The sequence below is a fragment of the Pseudopodoces humilis genome, chromosome 3 (genome assembly GCF_049639895.1).
Source record: "Pseudopodoces humilis isolate 2021_Gansu_Grassland_sample_001 chromosome 3, ASM4963989v1, whole genome shotgun sequence".
In the NCBI taxonomy this organism is placed as follows: Eukaryota; Metazoa; Chordata; class Aves; order Passeriformes; family Paridae; genus Pseudopodoces; species Pseudopodoces humilis.
The window spans coordinates 70303777-70326331 of NC_142202.1; the positions used below are offsets into that span (position 1 = coordinate 70303777).

Here is a 22555-nt window from a genome sequence, read left to right on the forward strand (position 1 = left end):
AAGAAATGGGACTTGTCTGGCTGGGAAGCCAATCTAAGCTTGCTACCTGCATTGCCTGGAGACAACTTGGCTCGCTCCCTTTCCATTGAATACTGTTATTGCAACAATATGCTCATGCTACTTTATGCTTAGCTGAGGCCCTTCAGGTCTCCTCCTGGGCTTGAGTCCCTAGTAGCTACAACGCCTCAGGCCAGCACTATAGAGCAGAAATGAGGTGGAGTTCAAACTGGCAAGGTATTTTCTCAAGGGCTCTGAATTTGAGTTTGGGATTCCACTGGCTTGCTCTCGCCTTATGGTTGCCTTTCCTTAGTCTCACTAAGTAAAGCATTCAAGTAAAATCCAGCTGAGAACTAGCAGTACTTAGCAGCTGGGCCAGGTGTTAAAAACGGTACCCTTTAAGAAAAGCCTCAATTATCCTTACAATAAAGGAAGGGGACAAACCATACTGTAAACTTCCGTGTTCATAGCGCTAACAGGCTCAGAAAAGTTCGCGAGAAGTGCTCATTATCTCCAAAGAGAGAACGATGCGCTAACTGCAGAACACTTGTCTTGTTCATAAATGTATCTTTCGTTGGAGTGATTCATCGGTGGAGTTACAATGCTGGTGGTTTCCGCTTTTAAGGGCTCCTTTTAACAGCTGTCTATCAACAGCAATAATAAAAGGAGCAGTCAAAGTTAAAATCAACAAACTATTATCTGTTAGGATTATTCATGGAATATGACACTGTAAACATACCAAAAGTCCCAAATACTAAATTTAGAAGAGCGACATAAGTGGAATAACAAAATTTTAGGGAACTGCTTCTAAAGAAAGCGCCAAAAATCTGAAATGGTGAGGATTTTTTATTTTAAGAGGCACTCTTTTATTGTTCAGTTCAAAGGAAACAGCATGTGACTAGGAAAGTGCCGAGCTATTTATGGGGCAGAAGATTTATCTGGGATTTTTTTCCCCAGTTATTTCTCTGTTGACTTATATGCCTTTGTATTGCTTTTGAATTTAAAAAAAAAAAAAAAAAAAGTTTGAAATAACAAACGAAAGGTTTATTTGTGTTACATTCACAGCACTGCTCAGAGCTCACGAGTTCTACCACCACATTTACTTGCCACTTGCATGGTGTGTATTTGCCTTGTAACTTCTATCAGATACATCCTCCATGCTGCACAGAATCCATCATCCTTCATGGTAATATCAGACCTCACCTACTTATTTTATAATAAACATCTTTTATCAACATCTTTAGACTGAACTTCTAATAACTCTGGAGAAAAAAAGAAGAAAAGTGAAGGAATTACAATACAATTAGACCACTTGGCTGTGTACTTTTATTAACAGCAAAATTAATCTATTTATTAGGAACAGCAGCACTGGCTGAGTTCATTGTGTAAGTAAAACATTTCACACAAAGCCTCCAAGTTCCAAAGGTATGTTACATATAGCCAAAAAACATAACTGCCAGAATTTGCCATAGGTTACCAAACCAGACTTTGCTCTCCTACAATTTTTATTTATTAATCTTTGGGAAACGGTTTGGTTTTCTACAAGCTCTTAGTCGAAAGGGCACGTATGATTTGGCAGACTAATGTCTTATGTGCTCCTGTCAATTTCAGGGAAGATAAAATCTACAAGGATACTTAATTAAAAAAGAATGTGATGTCTGTTTTATAAATCACTGCTGCCATCTGCCCCCCAAATGCGGAGCCTGGAAGCGGTCTTGTGTCTAACCAGCGTGGGAAAAAGCCTGGATCTGAATTAAACCAACTTACTGAAATAACTTTTTCTTTTTTTTTTTTTTTTTTTTCCTAAGTACAGGCTGAAGCCTAACGCGGCACCAAACACCGACGTTTCCTACTTGGCACTATGCACAGAAACCCGCGTTAAGGTCACATAAAGGCAGGCGGGCAGCGCTCCCACGGGTGCCGCCAGCTCCGGGCAGCGCCGGGGGCCGGAGCCTGTCGGGCCGGGCAGGGGCTGCGTGCGGGTGTCACAGTCCGTGTGTGCGAGGAGCTCTCGGCGCGTCCCCCGGCTCCGCCCGCAGGGCTGCCCCGGGCTGACCCGCGGGCACGCCGCCGTGGGGACGGATTTACGGCATCGGTGCGCCCGCGGCCGGGGTCTTGGGAACTGCCGGCCGGTCCCTCCGCCGGCGCGGCCGGAGCCCCGCTCTGCCTGGGGATGACCCGGATCGCCCCGGTTTTGTCGCAGCCTGGCGGCGGCGGGACGCGAGTGGCGGGTGGGTGCTGGGAAGGCGCGGGGGGGATACGGGACCGTGTGCCCGCGCGCGGCCACGGGCTCGCCGCCACCTGCCCTGGGGGCGCGCCCCCCCCCCGCGCGCACGTGCGCGGCCCGCCGCCTGACTCTGCGGGGCGCGCGGGCGCCGCGTCCACGCGAGACCGCGCGGAGCGGCCCGGCCGCGCAAAGGCCGGGGAGGGCGGCGGGGGCGGGGGGGAGCGCGTTTTCCATGCGGCGGTGGCCGCCGGCGGCGAGCGCGCCCCGTCCCCGCCGGTCCCCGGTCCCGGTCCCGTCACGCGGGGCCGTGTCCCTGAGCGGCGGCGGCCCCACGTGCGAGCGCGGGGTCCCGGGGAGGGCGTGTCGCGGGGCGGCCACGCGACCCCCCCGGCGGCGGGGCCTCTGCCCGCGCGGCACCGAGTGGGCGGCGGGGCGCGCGCGGCGCGGGGGCGCGCGGGGTCTCCAGTGGGAACCGCGCGCGTTCCCAGTGGCAGCGCCGGGCGGGGCGGGGGGGGGGGGGCCAGGGGGCGGGGGGGGGGGGGGCCGCGCTCCCCCCCACCCCCGCTCCCTCCCTCCCCTGCCCCTGCCCCGGGGCGGCGGGTGGCGCTGGCCGCGGCGGGTCGGGGCTCGGTGTCCTTGTGCGGAAATGACACACGGTCCCGTCACGTCACGCGAGAGCGCAGCGCGCGGACCCTCGCACACAAAGAGCGGGGGGGAAGCGCGGGCTCCAGCGGCGGCCGCTCCAGCCGCCCCCGCCGCCCCCGGGCTCCCGTGGCCCCGCGCGGGGGAGAGGGAAGGCTCGCTGCCGCCGCTGGGGGGGGCGGGCTCCGTTCCACGCACCCCACGGCCGGCACGCAGCGCCGCCCCGGCGGGTGGGGGAGGAACGGGGGGGGGGGGGGGGGGGCCGAGCGGGGGAGGCGCGGGGCCGGCCCCTCCTCCGGCCGCCCGCGGGCCGGGGCTGCGCGGGCGGGGGGCTCTTTGTTCGCCGCTCCGAACGGTGGTGCGGCGGCGCGGGTCGCGCGCGCCCGGCCCGGGCGACTCCGTGCGCGGGGCTGGGGGAGGGGGGGGACCGCGGGGAGCGGGGGCACGGCGGAACGGTCACGCCGCCGTCACCTCCAGCCTCACCTTAACCCCTTCCCCCCCCCTCCCCAGCGCGCCGGCCACACAGATCCGCCCGGGCAGGGTTCGGACCGGAAGCACCAACCGCCGCCTCCGCCTCGGGCTCGTGGGTCTGACCGCGGAAGCGGCCGCGGCCGCGCCGCGTGCGGGGCGCGCGGGGCGGGCCCCGCCGCAGCGCCCGCCCCCGGGCGGGGCCTCGCGCCGCCGCCGCCGCGCGCGCCGCTCCCACGTGGCGGCCGCTCCGCCGCCCCTCGGTGGGCGAGGGGGGGGCCCCGGCCGGGCGCGCGCTGCCCCGCACCGGCCACGGGCCCGCCCCGGCAGCGCCCCGGGGCTTCGCGGGGCTACGCGTCCCCCGGGAACCGGGGCCGGGGTCAGGGTCCCGCCTGTCCTATCGTACGCGGCGGGAGGAGCGGCAGGCGGGTGGTTGCGCTGTAATTCGTGTCGGTCCTTGTCGGGTCGCGCTCTGAGGGGCCCGGTGAAGGGCACTGCGGGGGAACTGGCCGGCCCTGCCCCGATCATCTCCCCCCGGGTCACCCGCGCCTTCCCCTGCTCTGATCGCCCGCTGCCTCCGTCCGGATCACCGCTCACTGCCCGTGCCCCGATCACCGCCCGCTTCCCCTGCCCTGTTCGCCCGCCGCCTCTACCCTACTTTTTCCTGCGATGTGTCCACACAGCCCTTTGTAAATAGAAGGGAACAAACTCTGAACCAGCAGAATGCGGGCCGGCGGCAGGCCAACAGCCATGTGACGGCTCCCACATAGCGTTGACGCAGTCCCAGAGTTTTTTTGGGTTGAAGTGTGAGTAGGGTTTGTCGGTGCCACCTATAAACACAGTGCATGCCCGACCCATGGGGCAAAGAAGTCTAAGCAGGGAAAGAGAAACCTTTTCCCTGGTTCCAACTTGAGTGATTTACATCTCATAAAAGAAATAATTACCCATATGTGCTGGTACGTTTTCTTCTCCCCTGCTAAATCAAACTCAGCATTGGACCAATTGAATTTCTATCTTTGCTAAGTATTTTCATAGTTTAGGTAAGTTCAGTGGACAAAAATAAACGAAAGTTGAATGCAGTTTGGAGGAGAATTTAAACTGTTTGCACAAAGTTCAGATGGAACAGTATTTTAAAATAAAAGCGGAGTGAGAGGGGAGAGAGGAAAGCAAAATGTTTTTAATAGACCAGTGGAAAACACGTGTTTGAAGAAAAGACAAATTCGTGCATTACTGCTGGAAATAAACCAGGTTAGTGTTTTGCTGACCCCTGCAAGATTGAGTTGCTGTGTGGTAAAAGTACAGAGGACAGATTAAAAAACCTTCAGTTTTAGGCAAATTGTGAGAAAACTGGGAAGAGTGATTTTGGTTGTTTTTAAAATTTATTTAATTTGCATATTCAACTTAATTAAAGTGAAATATGAAAGACACAAATTAAGAACATGCCTTCCAAGCCCTACTGGAAAAATAACCTTGTTGCAGGCTGGCTTCAGTGTAGACTTGAGGCTTCATGTCCTGCTCCACAGGGCAGCAAGAGAGATTTTCAAACTGTGTTAAGAATAGGGATTGTTAACTGTCCATAAGAGTAGTACTTCCAACAACATCTGCTGGTTTCTTAAAATCTTTTTCTTTGTAGTTTTAGAACTTACTATTCCTGTATTTGTAGTCAGAATGCTTGTAGTGCTGCAATACTGTTTTCTATGATACTTAATATTACAAGTATCAGCATTGGATATCGATACTTACTATTATAAGTGTCAGTATTGGATATCAAGAACAAATTTTGTTGTGAAATTATGCTGCAGCACCCTACTACCTCAAAATGGATAGAATAGAAAGCATTTGTAGAACGCTTTTAGTATTTGATATAATGTCTACTTACATTTCGCTGTTTGCTCAGTTAAATGAGGCAACATTCAGATCTGAGTTTCTTAAAGATGGGTGGTCAGTTTCAAATAAGTTACCTGGTTTTTGTTAGTAGGCATTTTTTATTAAGGTTGTTTCAGGTATTGGACTTCTTCAAGCCTCTGCTTCTTCAAAATTTATAAGGCCTTATCAAAATCATGTAAAATTTAGTCAAATCACTGGACCATAGATCTGAACAAAAGGCAAACATTGCCTCTAAGAAATACATTTTCTGGCTTGGTCCTGGAGTGGTATTTATGACTAACTTAGTTGAATTGAATTTGAGTTTATTGTTTTTTAAAAATTTGAGGAATCAAATCTACCCTGAGGATAATTGCAATATTGAAATTATTGAACCCAGTGCTACAGCTAGGAAATAAAAGATGCAGATTACTTGGCACCCGGAGCAGAACACAGAACTCTCAGTTCTCTAGGTCTGTTTCTCAGCCCAGCAGGAGAGCTTTCCAAGAGACAGCCTGGAAAGCAGCATGCACCCTGAACAGGAGGCAGCTCCTGGGCAGCCTGAGCAGAGGGCACACGCCTCCAGTCCTTTTTGACTCTGGGGCTGTAGGGATGGCTGTTGAGAATTGTTGTTTCCTCTCATTGTTTCCAGCTGTTCTGTAGGAATCAGTTTTCTAAGATGTCATGAGGGACAGAGTTCCACACCGTTGCCAGGCACTTAGAGCAGCCCTCTGCTCACCTGCTGTGTGGAACAGGTCTGCTTCCGCCTACCCACACTAGCTTTCAAGGCTCTGGACTTCCCGTGGGAAGCTTTGGATGCTTTCTGTTGTTCTCCCAGTGCTTGTTATGAAATACAGGCAGAAACTCAGGGAGCAGAATCTCAGACACTTGAGTGTTCACTGAGATTAATTGATTAATCATTGTTACTTGCTGAGAATGAATATATGTACAGTATTTTAGAATGGCTCTGGGTAAATCATACTCTAATTACATAGTGTAATTCCACTGCAATTTTGTGATAAAGTCCTGCTGCAGGATGGTATGTGAAGAGGAGGTGCTAAGTCTGGCTGTTAAACAGCAGTTCAATGTACACATCTTGTAAAATTTAGCTAGTGTCATCTCCTTGAAAGATCAGCACTTTTTTTGTGCTCCTCTCATTTATTTAACTTTATTATGATACCTATGCTGTAAGAGGGCTGTTGTATCTCTCAACACATGCTGAAAGCTAAGGAAGCTGAGCAGTTTATTCTACATATGTTATCAAACACATATTTAATGTTACTAGCAAACATGTATGTCTTAACATTTGCCTAAAATGTAAAAGAACAGTTGACCTCTTCAGAAGAAGCACTCAAGAACACTTTTCATTATGTCTTGAGTTTTATATATGAAGCAGTGTACCACCGTGAGGCTTTAAAGGGAATAAACTTAATACACAATGTCTCAATCCCTGTGTTTTTAATAACATTCTTGTAGCCAATAATGAGGAATTTGGCACATTCCTGCCAATCTACACAAAGAAGCTAAAATACTTATTGTGGATGATGTGCATCCAAAAAGCAGCTTCTACATATTTACCATGCATTAGTGAACTGAACAGTACAATGTTTTGCGAGGAGTTAAAATTCTAAACAGCAAGCTTCTATAAAACTGATAATAATCATCATTATTGTTATTATTTAGAATCTTGTTTAAGGTAGTGATTAATTTTCATTTATGAGTACCGTTAACAGGTGTGATGAAATCCGAATTACTTTCCACATGCAACATGTACACAGTTTTATACTTTCCTATGTGATTTTCACACTATTTTTTTCATTTGTCAGAACTTAGTACATTAGATAGGGGAGTTCAAAGAGTAAAGAGTTACTTCTTCAGTTATGAACAGCAGAACAGCAGTATTTTTTTCTGGTGGAATTTTTTTGTTCCATTTTTAAGTCAGGATGTGAAAGCGATCAGTAAGGCTTTCTTTAAGAATGATTGCAAAGGTTGAGAACTGCCTTCATCTTACATTATGGGCAGGATTTTTTCTCCCTGCATTATGCTTTTATAATGGTCAAAATCATAAGAGTGGTTGGGAAAGTATCCTCCAGGGTAAACACATGAGTAATTGTTAGGTGGTAAACAGGAGGAGGAGAACGCACATTATGGGAAGATTTAACTTATCAATCAGTTAGGATTCAGTTTTGTTTTGTGTATCAATAACTAGATACACCTTTATGTTACTTTTAAGTAGCAATATGCGTTATACTAGATGATATGAGACTGAAATGAGTATGAGTTGCAATTTCCTCCCTTATAAGATCTGTTGTGCCCCAGTGCTTTAATTCCTTAAGGCTTCAGTGGATACTTTGGGTAGGTATGTTTTTAGTAAATGGATCGCATGTTTTGTTCTACATGCAAAAGCAGCATCAGGGTGGTCATTAACATTAAATGCACAGAGAAACGTTCAAGAATCTTGTTTTCCATACTTTGGAACTCCTAGCACTGCCCTATGCATTTGGCTTCTCTGTTAACCATGGGTAATGCCATTTCAATGTGGAATACTGTTACCAAAATGATATAACAGTGCAGTTAAGTGTCATGACCTGGTAGGTTTTTGGAATAGGGGCAGATGTCTAAGCAAGAGTAATCGAAGTGGGGAGTGTTAAGTCCTTTCATTGAACTGTCTTTTTCATTTCCTAGTCTGATGAGAAGGGAGAGCAGGATTTGTGGGGACGGAACTTGTCCAATAGTGACTGATAAGGTGTGTCAGGACCCCCCTTCTTTCCCTACTCCCTCGGATCTGGCTGTTGATGTACCTGCTGCTGTAGGTGTTTAGTTTGTTTTGGAATCTTCCAGAGGATTCACCAGAAAACAGGATGTAGTGCATCTGTCTGTATCCCTGCAAGATAAAGCTGCCAAAGCTGGTCGCTCTGCCAGTCACAGTTGCAGGTTCCCAACTTCAGCACAGAGTGTTCACTCTTTCCTATAACTTGCTAACAGCTGTCCTCTAGATAGCGTTGAGTAATATTAGGCTGAGGATAAGTATATTTATCTTACATTTTTAAAAAAATACATATAAGATTGAAATATGTTTTGTATACTCAACATGACAAGGAACAACTGTTGGGTGTTTGCTTTACTGTATGTATTTCTTACCCCAATTGCATTTTGCAGTATTTTGCCCCAAGATCTTTTAGACTATTTTTTTATTCCAGTTTTGCTTATTCTCGCAGTGTGGGCCAGAATGCTAAAACAGGCTTCGACACTTTTAAGAGGAAATTATTATTATTCATAAGTGCTGATACACAGCAAATGGTACTTTAACAAGTGTGAAATGTTTTATCTTTAGTGGACTTAAAACAATCAACCAAATCATTGTTAATATTACATGTACAGGCATGCATGCACAGACATGCTCAAGAACAGATACAGACTAATTTCCTAGGGAAGCAATGGTGCATTTGCTCTGTTGGTGCATCTTTGTTGGCTTGCTAGTCACTCATGGGTCCACTGTGACCCAAATTTGAAGCGAGATTGTGGAATAAATAAGGTATCATTAAACAGTTGAACCAAGCCAGTGGCTTGCTGGTATGAGGAGAGATTTTAATTCCTCCTTTCCAGCAGAAACCTTGTGCATACTCCTGAGCTGGGCCCTTTACCTCTATGAATTATAAGGAAAGTAACCCAGAAAAAAAAAGAAGTGAGTTGTTTTCAGACTGTTTATCAAGATGGAAGGATAAGGTCGGCACCCATGCTTGACTGAGGGAGCAGGTGGGGCTGTGAGGCAGGAAATCAAAGGGACAATTGAATTCTATCTCTTAACAGAAGGTGTTATATGTTAGATGTGCTTCATTTTCTTGTAATATCAGAGTTCTTACAAATCTCAGAAAGAAGACAGGAAACTAGATAAGGAAAGAGATTATTACTAGGGCTCCCAAAAATGAAAAAAGTTGGAGCTCATGCTTTTTTTGGCACCAGAGAGCTCAGGTATGGAACACAGTCTTCCTAGGCCTCATTGGTTCTGACACTGGTTTTGATTATTCACTTTTAATTGTATTCTGGCAGTTTTGGGTTAAAAAAAAATCAAAAGTTAACAGTGTATTTCAAATTTGTGAAACAATGTTTTGACTCAATGTTGTTTGACCTGAATTCGGGGTACCTCTGGCCTTCCTGATGTTTCCTTCAGAAAATTAACTGTTGCTTTGCTTTAATTTTCACTTTTTTCCAGTGTTAAAGAGTGGCTCTTCAGCTCCTCATTTATCTTCTGCTTTCAGTTTGATTTTATTCTCCGATAGGAATTCTTCTAAAGCATTCTTTCTGTTTGAATAGTAGTAATAGTAGGAATTAGAAAGAACATATAATTCCATATATTCCCTCCTAATTAATTTTTGTTGTTGCGTCCACTGTCACCTTTTAGTCTTCTCTTCTGGCCTTGTGGTTAACATTTTTTACTGTTTTGCTCTGATAAAGCAGTCTAGGATTGTCTGAAAAATCATTTTGATTTCCATTTTAGAATATTTTGTAGCGGTACTGGTAGATTTGCTTACTGTCACCTCAGGCCTTCACAAAAAGACTATGTCTCATACTCCCTGAGCACTGGCATGTGTTGGTCTTGTACCACAGCCCTCAGAGCCAAGCCTAGTGCAGTATGGAAAAGTTCAAGGAAGATCCAGGCAGTGACTGTCAATGTATGTGGGATATCAGGGAAAAATGATAACAGTTAGTACCATGGGATTTTCTTAGGGTCCAGGAGAGCTTTTTGATGGTGCTGTGAAAAGTAGACTGCTGTAGGATTTTTCACAAAGAGCTTTAGTGGCTTTGTCAAAATCTGTAAAAATTTTTGAGTTAATAAGATCTGGAATTAACTCATATCAGGGCTTATCAGGTGGTTTAGAAGCTGGACCACTTTGTTTCATGCTGTTATGTCTCTAAAGAGTTTGCAAAAGTTTGAGTGACATGATTAGTACTATTAAGCTAGCTTAATTGATATATAGATCAATTAAAAAATTCAAGTCGTGAAATAGGGAATTATGGTGGGTGAAAGGAGTAGGTATCTGAGGGGTTTGTAGTAGCTCTGCATCCAACTGAGAACAACTTACTTTTATACAAGATGATGAAGACAATCTCATGTTGTCCTCTTGATGATGCCCTTTACAAGGTTGTATATAGGGGCCATGTGGAAGATCAGCACATCAAAGAGTATCTTGGCTTCAAGGGTGGCCCAGTAATAATAAGCTGATTTTATAAATCTGTGCATCTTTTGTTTGGGTGCCACCCATTGCAAATCATACAAAATCTAATCCAGAATGGAACCTCATAGTTACCATTACAGCCATCAAATTGCCTGCAAATTGCTATTCATATCTACACAGCATTCAAGTGTTTACAGAGTTTATTATCAGTATTTTGAGATGTAAAGAAAAAATTATTATTCAGCATTATTCAGGAGAGAGGTACAGACTGTTTTCCCCTCCACAACAGATTCTCTGTCTTTCTTTCCCCATCTCACTTACTAATTTCATTATCATTTCTCCTCCTGGGCTGTATGTATATTTTTGATTGACTGGTTTTATTGACTTGCACTTGTAAAGCAATAATGCTCTGAGGCCAGGTAAGCATAATGCTGTGTGTAGAGGAGCATGAGCAGAGTGTGACATTTTGCCAGTCATCTGCACATCAGTTGAGGGTGTCAGTTTGCAGCTGCTTGCCCATAAGGGTCAGTGATATCTGATTAATTTGTTTGCTTTGTAGATCTCCAAAGATTTGGAATATCTTTTAGGAACGTGTCCAGAGATTGATATTTACCCCCAAGTAACTTGCAAAATTAGTTTTCAAGTAAACATAAATACAGCTGAGTTTTTCACATGAGAAGTAACACTAAAATCATGCTAGCACAGTACATATACTCACTTTTCCCTACAAAAAATACATTATTTAGAGACTGACAGAGAAAAAGGACTTACCATAGATCTGTGTGCATTATTCTGCTTGAATGGATGCAATTTATATCAAAAGATCAAATATTTTTAAGTAAAAACTTATTCCAGCATGTATGTTAATATTTATGATGGATTTTCTTTCTGTGATGACTTTGTGTAAACCACAAGGACAACATGAAAACATTTGACTGTAATAATAGTGATTTTGTAAAGGGTGAAGACTTTAATACAGTTAACTTCCATTTATATACTGCCAAGACACTTAACAGAGAAAGTTAGAATGAGTTCACTCTATACCAGAAGAAGACAGAGTTTTAGCAGGTTCCCTACCTGCTGTATGTTATCAACAATATAGTTTGTATGTTGGTGGGTCTATAGATGGCCACGAGGGTTACTGAAAATAACTAGTTATTACAAATATACAGATTGGGAAGACTGGGAGTTATCTATGGGCTGTTAATACTTCTAGATGAAAAGTAATTACAAGAGGAGATGTAGATATGTCCTGATTCCAGAAGATGCTGATATTTATTTTTGTATTTTTGTTTTGTTCCTTCAGTGAGATAGAAGATGAATTCAGCTGAAATCACTGATGATGATGAAGGTAAAATATTATACTTTGTATAATTTTTGATCAGGCAAAAATACTTGTTGATTTAAAGCATTTGTAATAAAGAATGCAATTGGATCAAGACAAATTACACTAATGTTTTTTAAAAAGTTATCTAAAATAGGGCTTTATCTTTGTTTGTCATTCTTTCTTCTGCTCTACATCCTTCCTCCCCTCCAAAAAAGTCTTTCTCCTGTAACATTTGTTTATACTTTAGATTTTTCTTTGGAGAAGAAACTGTCATTTACTGGAAAATTGAATGATTTGACTTTGAGGTGGCCCCAATATACACTTACCATAGAAGTCATAAAAAATAATGAAGTTCTTCAAAACACGTTTTCATAAAAAAGAACAAACCACAGAACATTATAGTGAGGATGTCACGGTTTTCTGGAGAGGGTGCTTTATCTTTCTAAATCTTCTCTTTTTTCAGTTAAAATTCCTAAAAAAAATGTGAAAGTAGAAACAGAAAATGAAGATGAAGCTCTAGACTGCTCAGTAACTTCCAGATCTGCTGAGAAACACTCACTGGATGGTGCAGTGACTTGCCTACAGGATTCCAACAAAAGGAAACAGACCTCCCTTGGCTGTGATGGGTCAGGAGGCCAGCAGGATGCCTTACCCAGCGTGAAGAAGAGACGCTTTGCGCACGAGGTGACTTCTCTATAAATGACTGTGATTTTTTGATTCATATTTCCTAGGCTAAATTCACTGCAGCTATAAGTAGAATGCAAGTATTTTAACTAAATTTGCATTGGTAATGAGTTTGTTGCAAATGTGGCTAATCTGAAGCCAGTTTGCACATGGCTGGGTATTCTGTAAATAACATGGGAGTGATCGTATTTGTGAAATATGGTTATTTCACAAATAGGTTAATTCATTTATGTGAATTATATTTTTGTAGTTCAGCAGATAACATAGGTAGGGGCAGTGATATAGAGTAACTGGGCATGACTGATTACAGTCCCTCTCATGTCACACAGTCCTTCAGCTGATTCCTGAATAGTAGAATCAGGGCTTTAATTCCTTCTTCTGTGACAAAGCTTTAATGTTAGTGAGACCAGTGTAAATTAGTGTATTATCTGAAGGATAAAAATGCAGGGAGGCAGAAGATTTCAGCCATATCAAGAGTGGAATGTATTACAGCATCTGGGGTGGCATCCCGCTTGGGACAATCCAGATGTTTCCCTAGCCAGTGAAGGAGATGCCCAGTCTTTTCCATTATTCTGATCTTGTGTTCACCTCTCTAGCAATGGCAGATTTTAATTAATCTCTGCTGAAATTGAGCAAGTTTCTTTTCGTCCTTGTTCTTTTCAGTAGGGAAAGCAATGATCATCTGTTCCTAGAAAAATCTTCTGCATGTGGGAAAATATGTGTGATGCTGTCCACCCTCAGTCCTTTATTTTTGAGATTAAAATTCTTTTTTTTAGCTCTTCTCAGGAGTCACCTTATACTTTTGTTCCATTTGAGAGTCCAGAAAGACTAGTGTCCAGTGTTGGATAGTCATATCTCTCCTGCCACCCTCTAGAGCAGTATAATGACCTCCTGTTTTTCACACTCAGCACTTTATTAAAATAACCTAGATTCAAATTCATCCTCTTTTGAATAACTTCAGGCCCTGGGTTATATTTAGTTTGTGACCTATCCTAATGCACATATCCTTTTCTGCTCTTCTGCTACCTAGCCAGTTATTCCATGTTGTATTTGCACATTTCATGTCTCCTTTATAGCCATAGTTCTCTGTGATTCTTTTTCTTGACTATCATCTCTCTGACTTCTTAGGGCTGTTTTTTTCCTCTGAATGCCTGTGGTAGGTAGGTTTTAATCTTATTACATGGTTTCTTTCTTTTCCTTTCTCTTTTTCTTTTTACAATTTTTTTCCTTACATTCAGATTCTTAAAAGAGCTTTATAATGGTCTCTGAACTGTGCTCGCTTTGCATTTTCCTGTTTGGCACTAATAAATTTTAAAATTTAATTTGAAATTAATTATAACTTTGGATTTATAATACCAGAAGTTGACCCAGTAATAACAATGAAAATTCAGTCTTGGCTGACTCCAATGAATCAGCATGTTTAGTTAAATAACCAGAAATAGTCCTCAAGCTTAACAGTGTTTTTAAAGTTAATTACTTCTCTAGTATCAATATAATGTTTTAATTGATGACTTTATTAACTATTTCTATTTAAACAGTGGAAAAATCTTGATTATTTTAAAGAATGTTGTGCTTGTAGTATATTTTTACTGCATGTCACAGAGGCATCTATCTATGATATAAACAGAACTGTGCTTCTTTAGGGCTGGTAGTTTTATTGCTAAATTACTTTTTATCTAAAGACTTCACTTTTTTTTTTTTAAATTTTGAATACCACTTCATAATCAGGAATTAATTTTCCATGATTTTCTTTAAAAAAACAAAGTGGAAAAGACTGTAAATTTAAAAACGTTATGTGCAGGACTTTTCCGTATTCTTATGTGTCTGAAAGAATCTGTTTCTTGCTTGTATATTTATTTATTCTTTACTCCTGTGCTTGAATATTATGTAATGTATTCTTACAGATATTTAGACTTTGTTTATTAAGCATAGCAAAGGTCGTAAATGGATCCAAGCATTGAACAGAACAATAACAAAGTAACTTTTAAAACTTGGCTTAGGACTCCAAGAGAGAATGCGAGAGACTGTTTCACAATTTCTTGTATTGGACCATGTTTTGCAAAATACTGCACTTTGCAAATGTTCATAAAATGTTTAGAACATAAAAAGTTGCTGTACAACTGTAGTATGAAAAGCAGCACTATCTTCTATACATTGAAACTCAAAGAACAATATCTTTGCTTCTTTTTTTTGATAGTGCATTAGAACTGATCATCTTAAATGGGTGCAGTATTATCTGAGATGCATGGATATTTAAAGATCAGTGTTACAGAAAATGAATTTGTTAAATTGGAGAATTTACAAAAGCCATGCATTTATGGTGTGGATAGTGCTGTTCCCAGATGGAAACTATGGACAAGATAATTAAAAGCAAAAGAAAAGAAAATGAGAATGCATCTGAACTAAAATATCCTTAAATATTTTTAAGGCCCAAATGTTTTGTCATTTGCTAGGAGAACACTGGCTATGAGTTTTTGAAATGTAAATATTCTGAAATGCAAATCCATCCCGAACCCAGGTCCAGCCACTGGGAGCTGCATTAGTGAAGGCAAAAGTTCAGCTGCCATCATAGTGAAGATCTGCTGTAGTTCTTAGCATGAGCTCCAGAGTACTGTGTCCAAGACTGAGACTGCAAACTTTGATGATCTTGCTGTCAAAATAATTAATTCATATTCTTTAATACACATTCTAATATTGATTTGGCCTGACTTTGTGAGGTGCACAATAATAGAAATTACCCTTATATTGCCAGGTTATATAATTATAAAATATTATAAAATATATATATTATATAATTATAAAATAGCAGGAGGTCAAATGAGCATTGACAGATACCTGATGGCCCGGGAAAACTATTTAGTAGCAAGGTATTTTAGTAGTAGAGAAGGAATTGAAAGAATCATATGCAGTTTCTGAAGGAATATTTGGCATATCCTCAGTTAACAGGAGTGTTAATGAAAGAGCAGCTTAGGTGGTAGGTCTCACTGGTTGTGTAAGAAATGTTTTGTTTTGTTTTTTAGATCTAAAATAGTAAAAAGCTTTGTAATTCAGTTTGACTGGGGAGCAGTACTGTGCTTATTGTTAGTGGAGATTTTCATGGCCTGCTTTCAGGTGATGCCTATGTGGCAGAGCTCTGTTACCACCTGAAATTACCTCTGTTTCTTTGCTGACAAGTACAGGTGGTGTGTGACAACTTCAGTCCGAGCTTAGGAGCCTGCAGTTAGCGGAGGGCAATGTGGATTTCAGTCTGCTTGCAGTTCAGTCACTGTTCTAGCTTTATTATGAGTGGGACTGGAGTGGGACAGTCTTCTAAATAGGGCCTGGAAGTCAGGTGTCACCAGCACCATGACAGCCAGGGATTCTGCACACTGAAATACATTGCCTTGGCATTACATTTTCATTTCATCATCTCTCCGCACAGTTTGTACAGATGTACAAACACAAGGTTTCATATGTAGGGTAATGTGATGTGAGTGAGAGCAGAACTTGGAAACAGCTTCAGTTTAATTGAATGCTGGTTCCTAAACTTGGAGTGGAAACCAGCTTGTTCTTTCTTAGTCTCCTTTGAGTATACATTGCATTAGAAATTAAGATAATTAGATTCAATTTGTCACTACAGTAAGAAAATGCCAAGTGTGAGTACACATAGGGACCACATTTATTTCATGAGTTACAGTTCTGTTTCTAAGAAAGAAACCTTAATTCAAGTTCCTCACTGTAGGACATAATGTGGGCTTCACTAGAATTTCAAAGTTCTTGGGGCTCTCAAGCTCAGACCTGAAGTCTGTGATTCATTTGTTTTAATACTTGAATGCAAATTCTGTTGTTTTTTATCTAACTAATGTTTTGTGGAACAAGCCAAGAAAGTAGTTTCAGTACAGAAACATTTACAAATCTGGGAGTGTTTTCTCATGTTTGAATTCTGTATGTTGGATTTTGATTCTGTTGTATCTGCTTAACTTTTAAGAATTATTTGCAATAGCTACGTGATTGCAAAAAAAACCCCAAATCACCCAAGCCCTGTGAGATGCTGTGAGATGATGAAAATGCTTAGTTCCAAGTTCAAGCAATGAGGAATAATTACAAATAATTGACAACATTAACTACTTATGAATTTACTACTGGTTTTATATAATTTATAAATTATATAAATTTATATAGTTTAAATAATTTAGAAAGTTAGAAATCCATGAATCTAAACTTCCTTGCCTTTCAGAAATGAAGATATCTTCTGTTAGGCTTCCTTTTTAAAAAGATATAGTACCAAGGTACTTTTCACGTCTTTGTTATTTAAGTAGAATACCTTTTAAAAATTAAGTCATTTTTAGAATTTATTTAGCAGTTCTGCACCATTATAAAGAGGTTTTTTTTTTTTAAACCTGTATATAAATGTTTCACATCAGAAAAAGAGAATAAGCATATTTTTTGTGGTTTATAGCCTTTGTGACATTTTCAAAAGCTAACCTAAAGAGAGTGCTGGAATGTTAAATGCAGTTGTTGGAGGTAATGGCAAGGTCACAGGACCAGGAGTCAGAAAATCTAGATGCTATTCTTGGCTCTGTTGCTGACTTGTTGCCACCAAAATTCTCTACAGCCCAAGATCCTCATATGCAAGGTGAAGCCTAATGATACTTAATTTGGGGAGTAATTAGAGCTCTGTGGGTAGAGAGTACTGAGAATTATTATTGCATTTCTATTCCATAGAGAGAGCTGTGAGCCAAAAAAAGGGAAGTAAAAAGGAAACCTAAATAATACCTTACTTAATATAAAGGAATAACAAAGGAAATAATATCCTTAATAAAGGAAACCTAAATAATACCTTACTTAAATAAAAATAAAAATTTTTATTTTTCTTAGTGAATTTATTAATTTTTATTATTTAACACAACAAGCCCCCTGGAGAAAATTTGACTTTGCATATTTATGTAACAATGCCTGGTTAAGGAGCACAAATGTATAGCTACTATCTTTAAGGCAATCTTACTAATACAATATTTATTCATTTGAAGGGCTCCCTTTCAAACATGAGGAACAGAGATGCTGCCTCACCCACTCAGGTAAATGCAGAGCAGCCAAACAAGAATAAGAATTCTAATGTAACATGGCTCTGTGAAGAAGAATCCTTCAGTGACATAATCACGCCATCTTATAAAAAACCTCTCTATGGCATCTCACACAAAATCACAGAGAAGAAGAACCCACCAGGAGCAGAGCAGTTTGCTTCTTACGAGTTGTTTGAAAAAATCAACCCCAGCAGTCCCTCGCAAATTCGGACTTTGAACGATCAACGCAAAAGAGACTCGGCCACAGCCATTGCAGTAGCAGCAGCCACGGCAGATTCAGAATCAAATATATATTCTTTGATACAGAAAATGTTTTACACGCTGAACACCCTCAATACCAATATGACTCAGCTTCACAGTAAAGTTGACCTGTTGTCTCTGGAGGTTAGCAGAATTAAAAAGCAAGTCAGTCCAGCAGAGTCCGTTGCTGACTTCAAGCCTCCCCCAGAGTACCAGCTGACTTCGACGGAACTCAAACAAATCATGGATCAAAGCACATCAGGTGGAGACCTGGCTTGCCGGTTGCTTGTGCAGCTCTTTCCAGAGCTCTTCAGTGACGATGAGTTCAGCAGGAGCTGCAGTGCATGTGGCTTTCTCAACAAAAGGAAACTTGAATCTCTTCATCTGCAGCTTATTCGTAACTATGTGGAAGTTTGTTATCCTTCTGTGAAGAATACAGCTGTGTGGCAGTTGGAGTGTTTGCCTCAAGTCAATGATTTTTTCAACAGATTTTGGGCTCAAAGGGAAATGGAAAACAGTCAGCAGAATGTGCAATCATCCAGTTTTTATGAGACTGAGCAGGTTGAATCCTCTCATTTTATTGAGGATAAAGAGCAGGAAGAAGCTTTGTCCTTGGACAGGAGTAATGTCATTGCCTCAGATTACATACTGGATGCTCAGGATCTCAATGAATTTTTAGATGAAGCTTCTTCACCAGGAGAGTTTTCTGTTTTCTTGTTGCACAGACTGTTTCCAGAACTCTTTGACCACAGAAAATTAGCTGAAAGGTACAGCTGCTTTGGAGACTCTGGAAAACAACTGCTGGATCCTCATCGGCTTCAAATAATCCGTAGGTACACGGAAATTTACTTTCCAGATGTGCAAGAAGAAGAAGCCTGGTTGCAGCAGTGTGTTCAGCGAATAAATGATGAGCTTGAAAGTACGTATATGGATGGAAGTGAATGTGACCAGATGAGAGATGACTGTTATGATTCTTCTAGTTTACCAGATGATGTATCGATCATAAAAGTGGAAGACAGTTTTGAATATGAAAAGCCTGGCAGACGGTCAAAAAAGATTTGGCTTGTACCTATAGATTTTGACAAACTTGACTTTCCCCCTCCTGATTTTGATGTCCCAGTCCCAGATTACCTGTTGAACAAAGAACAGATTAAAAGCATATATGAAAGCAGTCTTTCCATAGGCAACTTTGCCTCTCGATTGCTTGTTCTCCTATTTCCTGAACTATTTACTCATGAAAACTTAAGGAAGCAATACAACTGTAGCGGATCTTTAGGCAAGAAACAGCTTGACCCCACTAGAATTAAATTAATTCGACATTATGTGCAGATACTGTACCCCAGAGCAAAGAATGACAGAGTGTGGACATTGGAGTTTGTTGGGAAGCTTGACGAGAGGTGTCGACGAAGAGACACGGAGCAAAGGCGCTCGTACCAACAGCAACGGAAAATCCATGTGCCAGGTCCCGACAGGAGGGAATTTCTCACCTATGCAATAAACCCTGAGAGATTTCGGGAAGAATTTGAAGGGCCGCCACTGCCACCAGAAAGAAGTAGCAAGGATTTTTGCAAGATACCACTCGATGAACTTGTTGTTCCTAATCCTGACTTCCCTGTGCCTTCTCTGTATTTGCTGTCTGATAAGGAGATAAGAGAGATAGTGCAGCAGAGCCTGTCAGTCGGCAACTTTGCTGCCAGGCTTCTCGTAAGACTCTTTCCTGAACTCTTTACTCCAGAGAATCTGAGACTGCAGTACAACCATTCAGGTGCTTGCAATAAAAAACAGCTTGATCCCATCAGACTGAGACTGATCCGTCATTATGTGGAGGCAGTTTATCCTGTGGAGAAAATGGAAGAAGTGTGGCATTATGAATGTATACCGAGCATCGATGAAAGGTGCCGGCGTCCTAACAGAAAAAAGTGTGATATACTGAAAAAAGCTAAGAAAGCAAAAAAAGTGACAGGCTCTTTAAACTGCTAAGACTTTGACCACTAAATTATTGTCAAGAGTATGCTTTGGTTTAGACTGAAGGGCCTGTTGGGAGCTGGGGGTTCTCAGCACCTGGGACAGTCAGGCACCAAATTTGTTGCGCTTCAGTGTGTGTTTTGCATTTCTGTTGGCACAGCAGCAGTGGGAAGTGGCTGACAACATTTGTACATGGGTAAAGACCATCAGTGACAGCTATCAATGACTCGCTAAGAGCATGATATTCACTGGTGCAGATACATTTACTGAAACTATTGCTCCACTCCCCATTTCTGCATCTTCCTTTTCTATCACTTTCTAATAATAAAGAATTTTTTTTTAATGGTTGTGCTCTTCAAGAGCAGTTTTTCATTATACCATTATAAACAGTATTTTTAATTAATTTGGATTTTGAAATGTGTAGACTAAGCTTAATTTAAATTTGAAAGTGCCATTTTCATTTGAAATCATTGGAATAGTAGACTTTGCTTCTACAGTAACTGCAGCTTCACACTTGTTTTGTTCTTTATGATATTGAGGTACTGAAAGTTATGATGCTGTGTCAAAGAGTAGGTCAGAATGGTGTCCTTTGCATTTTTGACTGTTACGTTAGTTTTATTTCTAAAATCAAGAATTTCCTGTTGAAGAATTGAGACATGAGCATAAACACTGTGTGAATGGGGTTTTTTTGTATTGACACCACAAGCTTGGTCCTGCCCCTGTGAGTCCTGTTATTGTTTTGTCCAGTGTAACTGCTGGAGCAACTGAGGATCGCTTGTCTTGAGTAAAGCCAGCAGAACAGACCCAAGCCTATACCCATGGAATGTCTTCCCGTCACCTGCTCGCCACCCTGTTTGTAAAACAGCAAAAGCATCAGCAACATCAAAAAGACCTGAAACAAGAACTTTAAAAAATTTTAGACCTTACTTCCTATCAAAATCATGATTCCAAAGGTGTTTCCAGTGTTGATATTGAATTGCATATATAAAAAGTATATGCAAAGATTGGTTTTGCGGTGAAATCCAGTGTTTCAGGGTCCCAGCATATGAGCTGTGGTAATGTAACTCATTCTTTCCATCAATGCAGCAGCATCTGGATATTTTGGGTGTAGGGATATAGAACTCCCTCACTTTGCCAAATTGTTTTAGTGTAATTAGTAGCTATTTGGAGACATAACTGTGTATGTATAACTTAGGTTCGTGTGGTCAAGTTTGAATCATTAATATGTTCAAGTGTAACAAAGACCACCCAGAACCTGATATGAATTTGCCGTGTGACTTGTCACTGGAGAGTGCTGCTTTAAAACTAATTTTCTCTTTCTTTTTTTAAAAAATTGTAATACTGATAGAAATGCTGAGAGAGAGTCAAATATGAATTCTTAATACAGTAAAGACAGTGGTTGCCTATAGAGCATCACTGGAACACCTTGGAGCAATTGTTGATGTTCTCTGTGGTCCTTTTCTGTTGTTTACTTAGATGGGTCATAGCAAATTTTAAGTCAGTTCCAGTGTAATTTTCTATTTTAGCATTTGTAAGGAAGTATAAAATATTTGATATTTTTACTTCAGATTTTTAGAATTTATTGTTCTTAGACTCATATTGATCCCTTTAAAAGGAAAACAAAGTGGTTTTTCCTGATGGCAAGAACTAGTAAATGTATTGTGTTAAACTGGGAGTAAATCATAGTTAGTAGCATTTGCTCGTTTTGCCCATATGCTAGAAACATTCTCAGAGAATGTATGAAAAAAGTCATGAATGTACTAAATAACACATTGTTTATATCCATTTAAATGTTTCCTGTTGGTTTAAGTAATAGCAGACCATACTCAAAATGGATATCGGAGCAAATACAGCTATAATAAATCAAAATCATTTTACCAAAGATAAAGAACTGATACCACAATGTCTGCATCTGTTCATTTTACTTCATAAATTTATCAAATTGAATGTATCAGAAACCAAGACTCTCTAGTCATTGTATGCTACCTAGAAACTCTGTGAAATGTTTTTTACATGCACTTTTATGGGATATATAAAATAACAGAAGATCTTAACGACTCTTTAATTTGTGGTTGCAAATGGCTGGCCAAAAGGTAAGAAATACAATTTTATTTTCTTATCTTAATGTCATACGTTTCACCACTTGGTGATGTCAAAGCTCCCAGAAGAATTCAATATATACTGAACATTTTTACAAGGGATAGACGTTACTAGCTAGCATGCAAGACTTTTACTGTAGATGTTGATATTAAGTAAAAAAATCAGTCAATTGATATTATCTAAAAAGTAGTGAAAAAAAATCAGTTTGACAACTTTGACCATAAAAATTATAATTTTTTAAACTGGGTATACAAATACTTTTGTTGTGTTTTTTCCTCTTTTTATTGCTGTGTACATTCCTTTTGTCCAACTCTTCACAACCCTTTCATGATTCGTTTGATTGTATGATTTATAACTGATATCATGAAAATACAGACATATAAATAGTGGCATACTTCACTAACAAAAGTTCTTGCAGTGCATCTGAAGTACAGCCACTTCATCCAGTTGGTCAGTCTTGTAAATATATTAAAGGTATATTATTTTCATACAAGAGGAATGTTGTCTGGTGATTGTTCAGGTACAAGCAGGATTTTTTTTCCTATAAAATCTCTTACTAAGGTCTGAGATAACCTTAGCTAGTCGGACAAATATATAAAGGAAAACACCCCAGTTTCTGCATCCATTTAAAAAGATTTTTCTGTCTTTCAGACTTCTTATGTTTAAAGGAATAAACTTAGAATTTTGAAAGTGAAACTGTGACAGGAGGGTTGCTAGATATTGAAGTGTTGGGCACCTGCGTAGCCATGCTTACTGACTTCCTGTGGATAAGCATTACTTTCTACCTACTCAGTTAAGGTGG

The 22555-nt window shown here is 41.2% G+C and overlaps 1 protein-coding gene across 3 annotated transcripts; it reads left to right on the forward strand.

The window, feature by feature from the left end:
- Positions 1–1162: 1162 nt before the first annotated feature.
- BEND3 (BEN domain containing 3) lies at positions 1163–21556 on the forward strand. Of its 3 annotated transcripts, none has more exons than XM_014263660.2 (4): positions 1163–2228; positions 11681–11725; positions 12165–12385; positions 17395–21556. In XM_014263660.2, exons 2-4 carry the CDS (start codon positions 11692–11694, stop codon positions 19666–19668), a joined length of 2529 nt encoding a protein of 842 aa, XP_014119135.1. In that variant the 5' UTR covers positions 1163–2228; positions 11681–11691; the 3' UTR covers positions 19669–21556. The 3 variants fall into 3 exon arrangements, with proteins under 3 accessions (XP_014119135.1, XP_087909605.1, XP_087909604.1); XM_088053479.1 differs by lacking the exon at positions 1163–2228 and adding an exon at positions 4268–4290; XM_088053478.1 differs by lacking the exon at positions 1163–2228 and adding an exon at positions 4558–4582.
- The last annotated feature ends 999 nt before the right edge of the window (positions 21557–22555 follow it).

Bases quoted from the DNA above. Each gene is read 5' to 3' on its own strand.
- BEND3 (XM_014263660.2), top strand. From the start codon at position 11,692: ATGAATTCAGCTGAAATCACTGATGATGATGAAG. The intron at 11,726-12,164 runs GTAAAATATTAT...CTCTTTTTTCAG, and splicing joins AATCACTGATGATGATGAAG to TTAAAATTCCTAAAAAAAAT. The intron at 12,386-17,394 runs GTGACTTCTCTA...ATTCATTTGAAG, and splicing joins AGAGACGCTTTGCGCACGAG to GGCTCCCTTTCAAACATGAG.